This window comes from Barbatula barbatula (assembly GCF_947034865.1).
Source record: "Barbatula barbatula genome assembly, chromosome: 13".
NCBI classification, from domain to species: Eukaryota; Metazoa; Chordata; class Actinopteri; order Cypriniformes; family Nemacheilidae; genus Barbatula; species Barbatula barbatula.
This window is the reverse complement of record NC_136776.1, coordinates 9,066,034-9,081,902: the sequence shown is the minus strand read 5'-3', so window position 1 is coordinate 9,081,902 and position 15,869 is coordinate 9,066,034. Positions and strand designations below refer to the sequence as shown.

The following is a 15,869-nucleotide window of genomic DNA, read 5'->3' as shown; positions in this document are numbered from 1 at the left end:
TAAATAAAAATAATGATATCCACAGATAAATCACTTATAATAACTACAGCAACATTGTGTAAAACACCTTTTCTCTTTGATTTCATAGTGACTTTATATAAAGAAATAAAATGACCTTTTCCTGTCAATCCATGTGGATTTTGACCATAAAGAATGCACTCGAGCAAAGAATGAGGGGATTTAACATATGTTCTTGGAGACATTTAAAATCAGAATGAAAAATGTGATTAAAGAACATTTGGGTGATAAAAAATGAAATTAAGGGTGTACAGAGATGGAATTGTACGTTTTTATTTGGTGTCAACACAGAGTGTGAAAAGCTAAATAAACATATTGAACCGTGGCATGATATGTAATATGAACTAGGATCTGACTGTGGATGTCTTTTAGATCATTGGGAAAAATCAAGGAAGGAAAGCTGAAAGCTTTTGATAAAAAATAATCCATACCTCAAGAATACAACGAATGAGTTAATGATAACTAAATGTGTCAATTTTGAGCTGCGGTTGAGCGAGACTCGTTACTATAAATATATGCAAGAAACGTGGCGGACTGGCAGCAGGTGGCAGAAGCGAACACAATATGTGAATAAACCTCCACACGCTGTTCTTTTTCCTCGCTTTATCTGTTGTGAAATTGTCACATGAATGTACGTGTTTGCGTTAAAGTTGGTTTGTAAATGAAAGATGTCACTGAAGAGAGTTGTAATCGTGCCGGGAAATGGCGCAGGGAATATGGAGCACTGTAACTGGTACGGTTGGCTAAGGAAACGAATAAACGAGGTATGATGACTGCACGTCATAATACTTATTTCACTTTCTGTCAGGTCGGTGTTACACGTTATTTATCTGTTTATCATCTCTACAGATGTCAGACCTGTCCTGTGTTCTGAAGAATATGCCAGATCCGGGTAGTCACATTCACACGATTTTCATGAATTAAATCACACGTGCGCCGATATTTATCGAGCGTTGAATGATCCGATCTCTTTCGACAGTGACTGCCAGAGAAAGCGTCTGGCTTCCGTTCATGGAGAAAGATATGAAATGTGATGAAGACACTGTTATTATCGGACACAGTTCAGGAGCTGCTGCAGCCATGAGGTACTGATACGATATGGCGCTAACGTTATCGTAACGTTGCGCTAACGTTATCGTAACGTTACGGGAACGTTCCTCTAACGTTACGATAACGTTCTCCTAACCATGGTATGATGAACGAAATGAGTCTAAAATCACGTGTTCTAGATTGTTTGTTGCTCAGAGAACAAAAACTGGGTTAAATAAATCAAAATTTATTAAATTAAACTGCATAAACAACCTTAAACAACATACAAAGAGAAAGAAAATAATAATACCTTTAACACGTAAAACTAATTGGCAAAATGTAATTTTCAAATCATAATAGAATTACTATATATTAAATTTAGCATGAGAAATATATATATATATATATATATATATATATATATATATATATATATATATATATATATATATATACACAACTACAAAAAATGTAACCAAAATATAAATAAAACAAATAGAAAGAAAATCAAAACTTTAAGACGTTAAACTGGTAATATTTAATTTTATACATATATCATAATAACTATTTATTAAATGTAGAATGAGGCTACAAATATAAAAGCTTCAATTATTTAAAGTACAGAAGCAATATCTTCACTTCAGCATCATCTGAAAACAAAAGAAAACGGAAATGAGTGAGACGGATCTTAAACACTGTAGTTGAAATTAATCATTATTATGTGAAATGGTTATAAATTGCTTTTATCTCCAGTGACTGATGTTGATCGTTAATATGCCTGCAATTCATTTACAGTCAAGGCATTTAGCAGAGGCTTTTCCTACTCAAAGCCACAGTACAACATGGAAAACAATACAATTATTTGGCAATTATATGAAGAGTTCTATACAAATGAAAGTACATGCAGTACAATGTGTTTTACTAAAAAAAATTACAATTCTTTTCTAAACCCATTGATGCATCTTATAAAAAGTATTTAAAAACATTACAATATGCCAAAGACGCTCTGTGAAAGTGCTCCTAAAAGAGCCTTTGGGGTAGAGGTAGCTGCTGTTGACACACAAAAAAAAGAGCAAACATGACTCAATTGCATGACATAAAATATGAGGAACATGGCAAACAAGATATGCTGATTACCTGCTATGTTTTTTACTTACTATACAATCAGATGCCAATTGACTCTGGAAAAAATAATAATTATTTTAATGGAATAAATTCACAGATTCATATGATTTATGAGTATGTACATTTCAATTTATATGTGCTCCAGCAATTGGAAGAATATTGAAACCCACTAACAAGTAAGAAGGGGCACTGCAGGACCAGGATTGGGAAACACTGATTTAAAAGAAAATCAAACTAATTGTTTTATCTTAATCCGTGCGATTTTGCCCCATTAGCACAACGTAACGTTAACTGAAAGAACCGGTGAGTGTAGCCTATAAAAAGAAGGAAAGACGGTACTCATGTGCTATATCTTACTGTTACATGTACATGAAATGTAGGTATAGGGAGTCCATTTTATGATAATGTTCTTGGTTTCATGTTAAATTGGCAGTAGAATAATTTGAAGTGGTGAAACCGATCTTCTTCTTGCTGCACTAGGTAAACTATTTTTTTTAGATTTTTAAGCATAACGTTATTTACATTTAGGTTTATACGTTAAGCTTAAAATTAGACGGGTTAAGTACAAATAATTACCTCAGGAAAACGGTCAGTGATTTCAATTAGAGTGGAATATGCAGCTATGCGCGCACACGCACACGGCCTCAGTTTTACAACTTAGACTATCTTACCTTTCTCGTAGTTTTAAATGTCATTTACAATCAATTTACAAGCTCATTACAGGTGTCTTTTTTATATGCTGATAAGTTAAAAAGGTATTTTACCTCAGGAAACTGACGGGACCGGCCGGCTCCTCTCCAGAAGGCAGTCGCTCTGTGCGCGTGCGGTGGCCACAGACCTGCCTATAGGCTGCCCGCATTCAGATTTCGCAGGCACCGCACGCGAGCAAGATGTAACTTGACAATTTTATTTCGTTTATTTATTTTCGTTTTTCTAAGAAAATATATGCATTTATATAAGGATTCTTCTCAATAAATTATGAATATAAAATATGATTTTAAATCGAAGTGTGCAATATGGTAATTGGAATCTGAAAGAGAGTCAGCAAGCACTTTTTTGCGATTGTTTGCTAATTTTCATTAGTTAATAATAGAGTGAACCTGTACAGAACGTTTTTGGTTGTATTGTTACCCTCAAAAAATAACCTGAAGGGAACGTTACGGGAACTTTAGCTGTTGGTTAAAAAACTAACCTGCAGGGAACGTTCCGGTAACGTTCGCTGTTGGTTAGAAAAAACGAACCTGCAGGGAACGTTGCGGTAACGTTCGCTGTTGGTCAGAAAAAACTAACCTGCAGGGAACGTTCCGGTAACGTTCGCTGTTGGTTAGAAAAAACAAACCTGCAGGGAATGTTTCGGGAACGTTAGCTTTTGGTTAGGAAAAAACTAACCTACAGGGAACGTTCTGTGAACGTTGCCCTGTGGTTCCCAACGAAAAACCAAATGGGAACCATAGGGGAACGTTAGGGGAACGTTCTGTGTTTGCTGGGTAGAAGCCTTTAAAAAGAAAGGAGCAGACAAACCCTAAAGGTTGTTTTTTGTTGGTTTCATTTAGGTATGCAGAAACACACACAGTGTTTGGACTGATTCTGGTGGGTGCGTACACATCAGATTTGGGAGACGAGAATGAGCGTGAGAGCGGTGAGTTTTGCAATGTCAGGCCCTGATTTTAAAACGACTTATGGACCGTTTCATCGGCGCGCCTGGACTGCAGTTAACTTCCGGTTTTTGTTTCTCGGTTTTGGCTAGTGTCTTAAATTAAATATAAATAGTTATATGCCTATTATAAGTTAATATTACTTAAAAAGTTGTTTTATTGTTTAATAATTGTATTAAATATGATTTGTTGCATGTCTATTTTATTAAATAAACAGTTTGTTGAATGGGTCCAATAGTTTTGTTGCATTTAAAGAAATCCTATGGGACATTGACATCTTGCGGTAAAAGGAATTGTTCAGTTTCAACATACATTTTCATGATAATGTACTCACCACTGTTGTCATCCAAGATGTTTATATATTAATTTTTTTTAGTCGAAAAGACATGAAGGTTTTTGATGAAAACATTCCAGGATTATTCTCCATAGTGGACGCCAATCGGTTCTGTCATTTTCTCAAATAAAAAAATGTCTATGCTTTATAAACACAAATGTTCGCCTTGCTCTGTTCTGCGATGCACGTTCACATAATTACGTTGAAACGGCCACACTTGACGTTTACAAATGTGGAGAAGGAGGACCATTCAAAAAGTTGTCGTTTCGTGTGCGTATCCTGGATTCCACGTAAATACGTGAAGTCGTGAACGTACTTTGCATAACAGACCAAGGCGAGCATTTGTGTTTTTAAAACATTTTCGAAAATATTTTTGAAAATGACATCGTTTCGCTAGAAATGACCCTTATTCATCATATGGTATTGTTTAAAGCTTCACTGAAACTGTAATTTTGACCATTAACCGTTTGGAGTCCACTATATGGAGAATAATCCTGGAATGTTTTCATCACAAACCTTAATATCTTTTCGAAAGAAAAACATACATAAACAACTTGGATGACAACAGCCACTGAGTAAATTATCATGAAAATGTATGTTGCAAGTGAACAATATTTTTAAAGCTTTGTATCGCAGTCTAAATTCAAAATATTGCAGTGACAAGTGGGTTACAAATGCATTTTATAACACCTAAGCTAGCCCCTTAGCTGATATAAAATGCAATGTAACCCACTGCTTCTTGGGGCTTATTGCTTTTATGTGCTGATAGAAACTTCATTTTCACACTCAGGATATTTCAGCCGGCCATGGGAGTGGGAGAAGATCAGATCAAACGTTAAGTACATCCTTCAGTTTGGATCTACAGATGACCCCTTCTTGCCATGGGAAGAGCAACAGGAAGTAGCTGATGGACTGAAGACAGATTTACACAAATACACTGATCGCGGACACTTCCAAAACACAACCTTTCCAGAGCTCATCGCTGCACTAAAACAGCTTAAAACCAAGAGCTAAATAGTAACAAAAAAAGCCCACGGACTCTTCATCCGAACATTTTGTTTTTAAGTACACCTGTCATATTTGCCAAGTGGTCATTTTATTCTCTAGGGGGGAAAATCATGCTGCAACTAAGCATTTGAATACATCATTGTTGCAATAAATGTTGAAAAGACCAACATTTTTATTTTAAGTGAGGTATGTCATGTAAATCCTAAAATTGATCTTTACAGTAGTATGTAGACATCAACACAAACTTCTGAAATAAAATACTCATATAAACTAGAACAAAACACATTTCCAACATAGAAATCACTCGGTACAAAACCAAGTCTAGGACATCTGTTCAAATTCACACCGCAAAATTTAAAATTTTTACTATATAGTTCTGATTCCCACCCACATGCAGCAACGCAACTGACAATCTGTGCCTTGAAAGTCTGTTGCCTTGCTGTTTATGGGCAGCAGTTAGAAATGTATCTTAATTTGTGTTGAAAAGATGAACTGATGTCCTAGGTTTGTCATACGACTTGAGGGTGAGTAATTCAAGGCAGAATTAAAATCTTCTGGCTGAGTTACCCTGTAATAATGCGAAATATCAATCCAGTAACAAAGACTTCATGTAAGCTATATTGTACGGTTATGTTTAACTAAAACAGCAATCCTGATATTGTTCCATTAACAAAATGGTAGCACAGAAGTGTCAAGACTTTATGTAATCTATATTGTAAGGTTGTTTAACCAAAACAGCAATCCTGATATTGTTCCATTAACAAAATGGTAGCACAGAAGTGTCAAGGCTTTATGTAATCTACATTGTAAGGTTGTTTAACCAAAACAGCAATCCTGATCTTGTTCCATTAACAGCATAGTACAGTACAGAAGTCTATAAGATATGCAGTATATTTAATAACTGCTGTGAATAAGAAAAGTTGTTTATGATATCAAAAGTCTTTTAATATGATGCACAAATTATAAAAAAAATATGTTCCTTAGTTTTCCAGCCCATAGTTATTCATTTAAAAGAATGCTTGGAGTTGCATGAACCTTTTTTGCCGGTTTCACATAAATGACACTTTGGTCTTTTAATCATATCAATTTAGGGGTTGACCACTGCCATATGACTCATGTATTGCTTACTGGAAAAACCTGAGAGTTTAAGTTAAAGTGCACATAGCAAAACATCATCGTAAAAAGTCTTCAAGCTAAATGAAATTTTCTTGCTCATACACCTAACGTCACACATACACCAGTAAGAAAACATTGTAGATCAAGAACATTATAACATCATAACATGTATTAAACAATATTAAACATCAGAAACATTTAACCAGACCGTCCTGACCCAAGGGTCATTTGAGCAGCAGTGACACATGTTCTCCATTAGATGAACTAGGAAGTCTTCTTTTTCCTTCTGGCTTTAGAGTAACCCCTTCCAAACCAACCACCTTGAAGCGATGTGGCTTCAGCTTGGGCCTGTGGGTCCTGTGAAATATCCTCCAGAGCAGAAAAGGGAGCGATTTCTTTACGAGTGTGACTGTCCTTCTCTTCTGCACTGAGGGGTGTTGCCAAGCTGAATATGGGGTCTTGTGATCTGAAAAAGAAAACAGCGGAAGCAAAGTTAATCATTACAAAGCTAACAGTTGCATTCCTGATGTAAATTTGGTCAACACAGCTTATTAGGAACCACACAATATAATAAATAAAATACACAATATTCTAAGCGATGAACCGATATTTTATTTCTAGTTAATCAAATTTTTGTATAGCGATTATTGTGGTAGACCAGTAAAGAGTGCATTACAGTAGTCTCTTTGAGATAAGTGTTTTTTCTGCATACTTGTAATTAAAAAAATGTTGCTGTATGCTTAAGGTGGAAAAATAAAAGATTTCAATCAAATCTGTTAATCATCCAGTTGTTTACCGCTGTAAAGCAGGCAGTAATGGAATTCACAGATGGTGCGGCAATGGGGTACATGCGTGATGACATATGTCTGCTAAAATATCAGGCGGCTCTGTAACATCCAGTGCATGTAGCATCCATTGGAAACAATGGACTTTTTCACTCGGTCGCTTCAAGATTCACATAGGATTACGGTCAACGACGTGAGTCAAATGATCCAATCACTACCTCATACATCAACAACCAAAAAGGAGAAGCACTTCAGGCTATCCTATACATTTGATCCCCTGCTGATTTAGTACGTTTGCCTGCTTACAAAGAAATGAAGGGTCTAAACATATTACAAAGACAACCAAAGAGTGGCTAAAGTAGAAGCACATTAAATGTCATTGCCAGTCTCTAGACCCTAGTCCTATATAAGAAAAGCTCTGAAGCTTTTGAGGCTAAAACTCTAATTTGAAACCTTAAAGATTTACAGAGGAGTGGACACCAATGTAACCTGGTGACCCACTATCACAAATTCTTTTGGTATATTCTGTCTCATCAGTTCAAATAAACTTTAATTTTAGTCTATACTTTTCGTGACACTGCATAGGTTAAGTGGGTTGGAAAATTGGATGGATGGACTGATTATATGATAAATGTTGCTGTCTGATTATATTGGTGCCTAAATCATTACATAACTAACACTGAATATTAATTTTACATCTGTTTGATGAAAATGTCAAAGTATAGCAAAATATGTGTGTACAAAAGAGTGGTTGAAGGATTGTTCTTACCTGTTGTAGCCTGGAATTTCTAAACCCAGCTCCTCCATGAGAAGACACATCACAGCATCACACTTCCCATGAATTTTAAGAGTAGCCAGGTTATCTTTCGGTGTCCACTAGGACAGAAAAGATAACAGTTTTAAGATATTGAATAATGGCCCATGAAATCAAAAGTGACAAGTGTCGTCGGACATCTTTCAGCTACCATTGAAATGAATATGATCATGTCGCTGCCGGTGTGAACGGGGTGTCAGATATACATTACAATTCATTTGATAGGAAACAGAAAAATGGGAGGGTAATGGACAGGTATATGAATGGAAATATCACCTGCAGATTTACAATGAACAGCTGTGGTCTTTTATTGGCTGGTCTGTTCATGCACCATAAGCAGGAGTACTTCTTGAGAACCTGACAAAAACATACGCAATACATCAAGTCGTAATACATGGAATTTGGGCTTAAAAGTATCTAAACGTGCCAGTTACCTTCAAACTGGAGCCCAAACAGAGGATAACGTCAGCCTGTTGTGCGGCCTCTGACGCGCCCTTCCAGTTCAGAGGTTGTTCAAGTGTGCCACGTTCACCAAAATGCACTATTGTGTCTCTGAGCTCTGCTCTGCAGTATGGGCACAGACGTCCAGTCCAATGTCTGTGCAGAGCTGTACGCTCAGTCACGTCAAACAATCTGATAAACTCTTGTGCCGGAGAACAGGAAACACAAACCTATAAGCAGGATTTTACATGTTAACCACTTCAGTATCTCTTTCTGTTGAACACCATGAATCATCAATTACATTTTGGGTTTATGCTTTTATTTTCTAGATTAAATTGCCTCAGATTGAAGGTATACTTTCCCACAGGTTTTTACTTGTTCTGAATGATTACATTTGTAAATTTTTATATTTACTTGTTTGTTAACACACTGAATGTTTCACAAGTAGAAATAGCATTTTGCATAAAACGTATAACGCAGATCATTCAAAGAAATATAAACATGAGGAGTCATCAGTGTTTTCAAAGATTTTGGAAAAATGTTGCCCAACAAGGCTTATACGCCACTGGTGACTGATAACGGTTAAACAAAAATACTGTAAAGATTAACAGTAGCATTCTGAATGACATCCTAAATCACCCTAACTAGACCAAGCTTGTCACTCAATCTCTTAAAACTAGGGTGAATTCAGACAAATTATTCATGTTAACTGAAGTAGTTTTTAACTCTTTGTCAGACCTCGATGAACATGTTCCCGTGGAGTTCAGAGAGAGAGTTTCTGGGCAAGGCGCTGCGCAGGTGAAGACCATCACAGTTCTGTGAGACCACATGCTGAACCTGCAATGATTCTGACTTTTAATTTGATCCTAAAATTGAGCACAGTTTTTACTTTTTCATGTTGGATCATGTGACAACCCTTACCATATTTACTTTGTGTAGCATCCAGATGGACATGTGTGTGAGTGTGGGCTCAGCGCGACTTAGGTCTGACGTACTGACAGATACATTCAGATGTTAAATAATATAATAGCATAGATTCCATATTTTAACACACCAAATCAGTATCATTGTCAAACAAACTAGAGCCTTCACCTGACAGATCGGCCCTTCTGCAGCTGAGTCCACACACCATTTGGCCCGCGATAGTCCGGGATAGAAGCAGCCTGAAGAAAAACGCAACAGTTAACGCACATATTAAACAATTTTTAACTTATTTAATGCTAATACATATTTAATACCCCTTCATTTAGCAGTAAATGCATAAATCAGCCAAAGGCTAAAAAAAAATCGAGATATTTTTATGGATATATCAAGCAGGAATAAAAAGAGGAATGATATACAGTGCTGATTCCGGCTCCAGTGTAAATGACCACATGCTGGGCCTGCTGGATTGCTTTCGCCAACTCCTTCACTTTAGTCTTCAGGTTTTCAGCATCATCGAAGACCTCAAAGATTATCACAGACACAAAATCAGTGAGAGTAAAATATAGACTGAGGAACTTTGTGATGAGTCTGTATGAAATACACCTCCTCTTGTTTTCGTTTCAGCAGGTGTCTTCGTGTCTGCCTTCTGCTCAGCTCCTGCACAGTGTCCGGATGCTCCTGCAGCAGTGAGCACTCCTCTTGCGTCCGCTCAGCCTCACACTTATGCAGGATCCTGGAGATCTTTAACACAGAGATGATCAAATACACAGTTTATTCACAGTGCACTTAACACACAATGTGGATAGGCATCAAAACACCATGATTTCCACCCGAACAGTCATTTTGGTAACTGGAATACTTACAACCCCCCCAGTGGCGATATAGAAAGACGCATTGAGTTTGAATGGCCGGTCATAGTGCAACAGCGAAAAGGGACCCCGCTGAAACAGTGTCGTGTGCCGCATTCCGCACATTGTTTAAGCTACATACATCGGTAAAACGGTATATTAAAAATTCATATAATAACAAAAATACACACCGGTTTTCGGCATGAACCGGTATACCGCCCATTTAGTCATTTAGCTGACGCTTTTATCCAAAGCGACTTACAAAGAGTTCAGGGAGCAATAAGCAATGTCATACAGGAGCAATGTAGGTGTAGGAGTATAGGAGGGTGTGAAAAGGAAGACCAGCAAGGAGAGCATTGCAAAAGTCCAACCTTGAGATTACCAGGGCCTGGACAAGGAGTTGTGACACATGCTCAGTGAGGTAGGGTCTAAACTTTCTAATGTTGGATAAAGCATATCGGCATGATCGCGTTGTCTTTGCAATGTGATCATTGAAGGACAGCTGTTCATCAAATATGACTCTGAGGTTCCTGTCTGTTTTGGAAGGAGTGACTGTGGTATTGCCAAGTTGGATGGTGAGATTGTGTTGCACCGTGGGATGTGCAGGAAACACGAGTAGTTCTGTCTTCAAGGCAGGCTGTTATGCGAACTGCTACAGTTGATCCTCTGGGTGAAACGAGCTGTAGATCTGTGTGTCATCAGCATAACAGAGATACGAGAAGCCGTGTGCCCATATAATGGGTCCCAAGGATATCCTGTAGATGGAAAAAAGCAGTGGTCCAAGCACCAATCCCTGAGGGACCCCAGTGATCATGTGGTGAGCAGTGGACAGTGAGCCCCTCCATGACACCCTGAAGGATCTGCCAGAGAGGTAGGATTTGAACCAGCAGAGAGGGGGGCCTGAGATTTCAGTAAAGCTGCTTTGGAACAATGCAAATTGTGAAAAGCACTATATAAATAAAATTGAAAATTGAATTTCTAGAGATGACAGGGTTGCAAGCAGTATCTGGTACTGACTGACGTTGTCAGACACTGCAGATAGGACAGAATCAGGAGAGAGACAGGTCTGTAACTGTTGGTAGTAGAGGGATCCAGTGTGGGTTTCTTAAGTAGGGGCATGACCTGAGCCTGTTGAATGTGGATGGAGAATTGGCGGTGACCAGGGAGGTGTTGATGATGTGTGAGTGCAGGTGTGAGTGTGCTGGATATGGTCTGAAGGAGATGGGAGGAGATTGGGTCAAAGAGACAGGTGGTGGGGTGGCTTGAGAGAAGTCTGGATACTTCAGTGTCAGTCAGTGAGGTGAAAGAAGCGAGTTTGATGTTTGAAGTGAGGGTAGTGTGTACCGAGGTCTGAGGTTCTGAGAATGGTTTGCAGATGGATGATGTTTTCTCACTGATAAAAACAGCGAAGTCCGCAGTCAAACATGAAGTGGGCCGGGGACAGGGGGGAAATAAGAGAGTAAAGGGCCTTGAAAAGCTGCAGTGTGTTAGGTGCATTGGTCACCTTGATGGTATAGAAAGACGTTTTAGCTGTGGTAACACTAGCAGAGAAAGAGGAGAGAAGTGACTGGTAGTACCTTAGGTCAGCAGGATTCTTGGTGTTGCGCCATTTCCTTTCAGCAGCCCTGAGTGTACTCTGTTGTTCACGGAGGATGTCAGACCGCCAAGGGCAGAAGGGGGTGGGACAAGCTGGTCTGGAGGACAGAGGACAAAGGTAATCTAGACATGATGTAAGTGTTGAGCACAAGGTGTCAGTGGCAGTGTCAGCATCTAGAGATGCAAAGTTGGAGGGAAGAGATGATGTCACTTTAGCAGAGAGGGTCCTAGGGGAGAGAGCGCAAAGGTTCCGTCTGAAATAAACAGGTGGTGGTGTTAGTGTAGTGCATGTAGATTGGAGCATGTTGAAAGTGATAAAGTGGTCAGAAATGTGAAGAGGTGTGACTTTAATGTTGTCTGTGGTGCATTTATGGGTGTAGATGAGGTCAAGCTGGTTTACTGGCTGTGGAAAGGCACGTGAGATTGAACAAGGCGGTGAGGGTGTGGAAGTCAGCAGCATAGGGTTTGTCCAGGTGGATGTTGAAGTCCCCAAAGACTACAAGAGGGCCTCCATCCTACGGGAATGATGAGCACATCGAATTCTTCAATGAAGTTGTGAAGAGGACCTGGAGGCTGTAAACTACGACAATACTTAGCTGAGTGGGAGAAGTTGTATGAACAGTTTGGTATTCAAATGAATAGTTGTTGTTTAGGGAAGATGGTGTGGAATATTTTCAATTATTGTTGATAAGCAAACAAACTAGCTCCATTCTTTTAAGTGAAAAAACTATGATGTCTAGCCGTAACGAGTGGCTAACGGCAACTTAATGTTACTTCAGTAACACAGTAATCAAACGGAAGAAAAAATTCCAAATTGGTCAACAAGTAATAAAATAAACAAGCTCAAATAATCTTAACTAACAACAGGTAACAGTCCAGTTCAACAGTTAAAACAAGGTAAAAGGGGAAACAGCAGACTAACACACTACTGCAGACTTCTGATGACTATTCTCTACTACTTGTTGCATCAAAGTGTGCAGAACCGTACTGTAGTCTCACCCAGTCTGATCTCATCGTTCCAAGGTTACCACAGCGGGCAGGATGCAGTTCATGCCCAGACCTGATGGTAGAGCGGAAAATGGGAAGCGGCGACCTGTCAAGGCTGAGATTATAGAGCTGGATAATGGACGCGCTGACTTGACACGTCTACACTAGCCAATCTAACCAGATAGATATTATGCCTCAACGCGACGCTAATCTTATAACAGGTACATTGCACACAGCAGGAATCAGCTGTTTAACTCGCTATCGACAGGGTAGAACAATTACCTCCACTACTAAAGATAGTTTCGCAAAGAGCTTGCCAGATCTGACTCCTTTAATAACCATACCATTAAATAAAGAATCGCTCGATGACATGACCACCAAATAGAAGCTGTCACACCTTTGAAGTCAAAAAAGATTAATGAGAAAAATATAGCACCATGGTAAAATAGCACTCGCGCCCTTAAAAGAAAAACACGTAAACTAGAGATCCCAAAAAATCCCAATTAGATGTCTTTAAAATGGCGTGGAAAGAGAGTGCAAACTGTTATCGAAAGGCATTAAAAGCAGCAAAGGCTGAGCACCTCCGTAACCCCATAGAAACCAACAAAAACAATCCAAGGTTTTTATTTAGCACAGTTGCCAAATTAACAAATAAACAGACATCAACGGACCTGGCTATTCTGCCGCACCTCGGTAGCAATGAATTCATGACATTTTTTACAGAGAGAATCAAAAATATTCGCGAAAAATAGTAAAAACTCAACCTCCAAGTCTGTCTTATGAATTAGTACCAACCACAGCTCCAAAAGAAAGGCTACAGCGTTTTTCACCTATAAAACAGGAAGATTTAATTAAACTTATTGCAACATCTAAACCTACAACTTGCTTATTAGACCCCAATACCAACTTAATTATTAAAAGAGTTACTACCTGTTGCAATCGAGCCCATTTATAACATTATCAACTCGTCAATTAATCTAGGCCATGTCCCAGGACACTTTAAGATGGCCGTCATTAAGCCTCTAATCAAGAAACCAAACTTAGACCCAAATAAACTAGGAAACTATAGACCGATTTCAAATCTCCCATACCGTCTTAAATACTAGAAACAGTAGTGTGAACTCAGTTGTGCTCTTTCTTACAAAATAATGACATGCACGAAAAATTTCAGTCAGGCTTTAGACCGCATCATAGCACTGAAACTGCGCTCGTTAAAATTACAAACGACCTGCTTATAGCATCAGATAAAGGTAACATCTCACTCCGGGTCCTGCTTGACCTCAGTGCTGCGTTTGATACTGTAGACCATAACATACTTCTAGATCGCCTACACCATTGTACTGGTATTGAGAGACGGGGAATCATCCAATCTAACCCAAGTAATCTATGGATTACCTCAGGGATCGGTTCTGGGACCCGTGCTGCTCTCCATTTACATGCTGCCCCTCGGAAACATTATTAAAAACATGGAATTAGCTTCCATTGCTATGCAGATGATACTCCGCTATATATCTCATCAAGACCAGATGATTCCTCCCAGCTATCCAAATTGGCAGAGTGCATTGAAGATATAAAACATTGGATGGCCTGTAATTGGATGGCCCTTCTTTTTAATTCTAATAAAACAGAAATATTACTTATCGGACCAAAGACACACAAACCAAATATTTCTGATTATAAACTGCAAGGAGAAGGATGTACTGTTACTCCAACAAATACTGTAAAAGATCTAGGCGTTATATTAGACAGCAACCTGTCATTTCGAAATCACATCTCAAATGTCACAAAAACAGCCTTTTTCCACCTTAGAAATGTTGCCAAATTACGAAATATTCTGTGTGTTGCTGACGCGGAGAAGCTTATTCATGCATTTGTGACCTCAAGACTTGACTACTGTAATGCGCTACTTAGTGGTTGTCCTGCATCATCAATAAACAAACTACAGTTAGTTCAGAATGCAGCTGCCAGAGTTCTAACCAGTTCTATTTACTAGGTGTTTATATAACAAGTTAAACTATTCATGTACTGTGTTTTACCTTTTTTGTGTTTTTACTTTCCCCTGTAAAGCTGCTTTGGAACAATGCACATTGTGAAAAGCATTATATAAATAAAATGTAATTGGATTGAACTAGAAAATTTCAGCCCCTCTTAGATTAATGATAATCCTTTTATTTCGCCTTGTTGTGCAAGCACTGTCGAGCTTGTGCAGAGGCTGCAGCATTTGCCAGAGGGGAACTGGAATCCCCTGGTTTGGCCTGGTTTCCCTCTGAGGTTTTTTCTCCTCCAATGGAGTTTTGGGTTCATCGCCACAGTTTGCATACTGTTTTCACTGTTTGCCTGTGTGTTTTTTTACCTTTTTTTGTTTTTACTTGTATAACCTTATATGTTTTCTTGTACAGCTACCTTGTAACAATGAAATTTGTAAAAGAGCTATATAAATAAAGTTGATTTGACTTAGAAGCTACAGTTCAGAGCTGGCCACCTGCCACCATGCTACACTTCGTATATACTGTAGTAGGCTAACTGGGTTTTATTGCATTGTTGTCCTTATGTTTACTTATTGCTTCTATTGTTTACGCTTTGGATAAAAGTGTCTGCTAAATGACTCCATGTAAATGTTTAAGCCGCGGTTTCTGTCATCAACACATTCTCAATATAACTATAAATACTGAACAGTTTGATTTGAGTTCTATAGACACCTACAGTTTAACTTTTCAGTTTGTCAAGTAAAATCAATAAGTTGGCGAAATATGCTGTATTGACACAAATACTATATTCACATTGTTTGGACAGAAGGTTTGCCATAATAATTTCTCAGCATTTTTGTCAGGGGTGGCTGCTGTTTTACTGTAATTTAATAACTTTGCAAACGATAACAAATAAATGACGATGTAGTTATCGTTTAAGATATTCACCGACTGTAATGATCTGCAATAAGCAGCTGCGATCCTTCAGGAACTCATGTTTCGTTTATTGTGCGATATTTATAAAATGCTTAATGTTCATACCGCTTTTGCTGTCTGTTCCTGTGTCTCGCGCTGAATTAATTTAGCCTTTTCTTGCGCTTTTTTCGTCGCTCGAGCAGAGCAGTCACTGTTCGTGCGCGCGTCCATTTTGGACATTGCGTGTGACGTCAGGTGCTATCGCGAGATTGTTTTTCAAAGCTTCCCTACCATGAGGCGCGCGACT

At 38.5% G+C, this 15,869-nt stretch overlaps 2 protein-coding genes across 2 annotated transcripts; one reads left to right on the top strand and one right to left on the bottom strand.

The window, feature by feature from the left end:
* Positions 1 to 519: 519 nt before the first annotated feature.
* Positions 520 to 5,933, top strand: rbbp9 (retinoblastoma binding protein 9). Its single transcript, XM_079471168.1, has 5 exons — positions 520 to 782; positions 868 to 910; positions 998 to 1,103; positions 3,726 to 3,811; positions 4,952 to 5,933. Exons 1-5 carry the CDS (start codon positions 687 to 689, stop codon positions 5,173 to 5,175), a joined length of 555 nt encoding a protein of 184 aa, XP_079327294.1. The 5' UTR covers positions 520 to 686; the 3' UTR covers positions 5,176 to 5,933.
* On the bottom strand, positions 5,263 to 15,851 carry sirt7 (sirtuin 7). Its single transcript, XM_079471167.1, has 10 exons — positions 15,689 to 15,851; positions 9,853 to 9,990; positions 9,666 to 9,770; positions 9,418 to 9,488; positions 9,247 to 9,319; positions 9,064 to 9,162; positions 8,319 to 8,555; positions 8,161 to 8,241; positions 7,840 to 7,946; positions 5,263 to 6,751 (listed from the first exon to the last, which is right to left on the bottom strand). Exons 1-10 carry the CDS (start codon positions 15,800 to 15,802, stop codon positions 6,550 to 6,552), a joined length of 1,227 nt encoding a protein of 408 aa, XP_079327293.1. The 5' UTR covers positions 15,803 to 15,851; the 3' UTR covers positions 5,263 to 6,549.
* Between the last annotated feature and the right edge of the window lie 18 nt (positions 15,852 to 15,869).

What these genes read in the sequence shown, in the direction of transcription:
- rbbp9 (XM_079471168.1), top strand. Translation starts at nt 687, where the DNA reads ATGTCACTGAAGAGAGTTGTAATCGTGCCGGGAAATGGCGCAGGGAAT. An exon ending in TAAGGAAACGAATAAACGAG is followed by an intron (nt 783 to 867) that starts GTATGATGACTG and finishes TCATCTCTACAG; the next exon opens with ATGTCAGACCTGTCCTGTGT. An exon ending in GGAGCTGCTGCAGCCATGAG is followed by an intron (nt 1,104 to 3,725) that starts GTACTGATACGA and finishes GGTTTCATTTAG; the next exon opens with GTATGCAGAAACACACACAG.
- sirt7 (XM_079471167.1), bottom strand. Translation starts at nt 15,802, where the DNA reads ATGTCCAAAATGGACGCGCGCACGAACAGTGACTGCTCTGCTCGAGCG. An exon ending in TGCTACACAAAGTAAATATG is followed by an intron (nt 9,163 to 9,246) that starts GTAAGGGTTGTC and finishes GAATCATTGCAG; the next exon opens with GTTCAGCATGTGGTCTCACA. An exon ending in TGTTCATTGTAAATCTGCAG is followed by an intron (nt 7,947 to 8,160) that starts GTGATATTTCCA and finishes TTTCTGTCCTAG; the next exon opens with TGGACACCGAAAGATAACCT.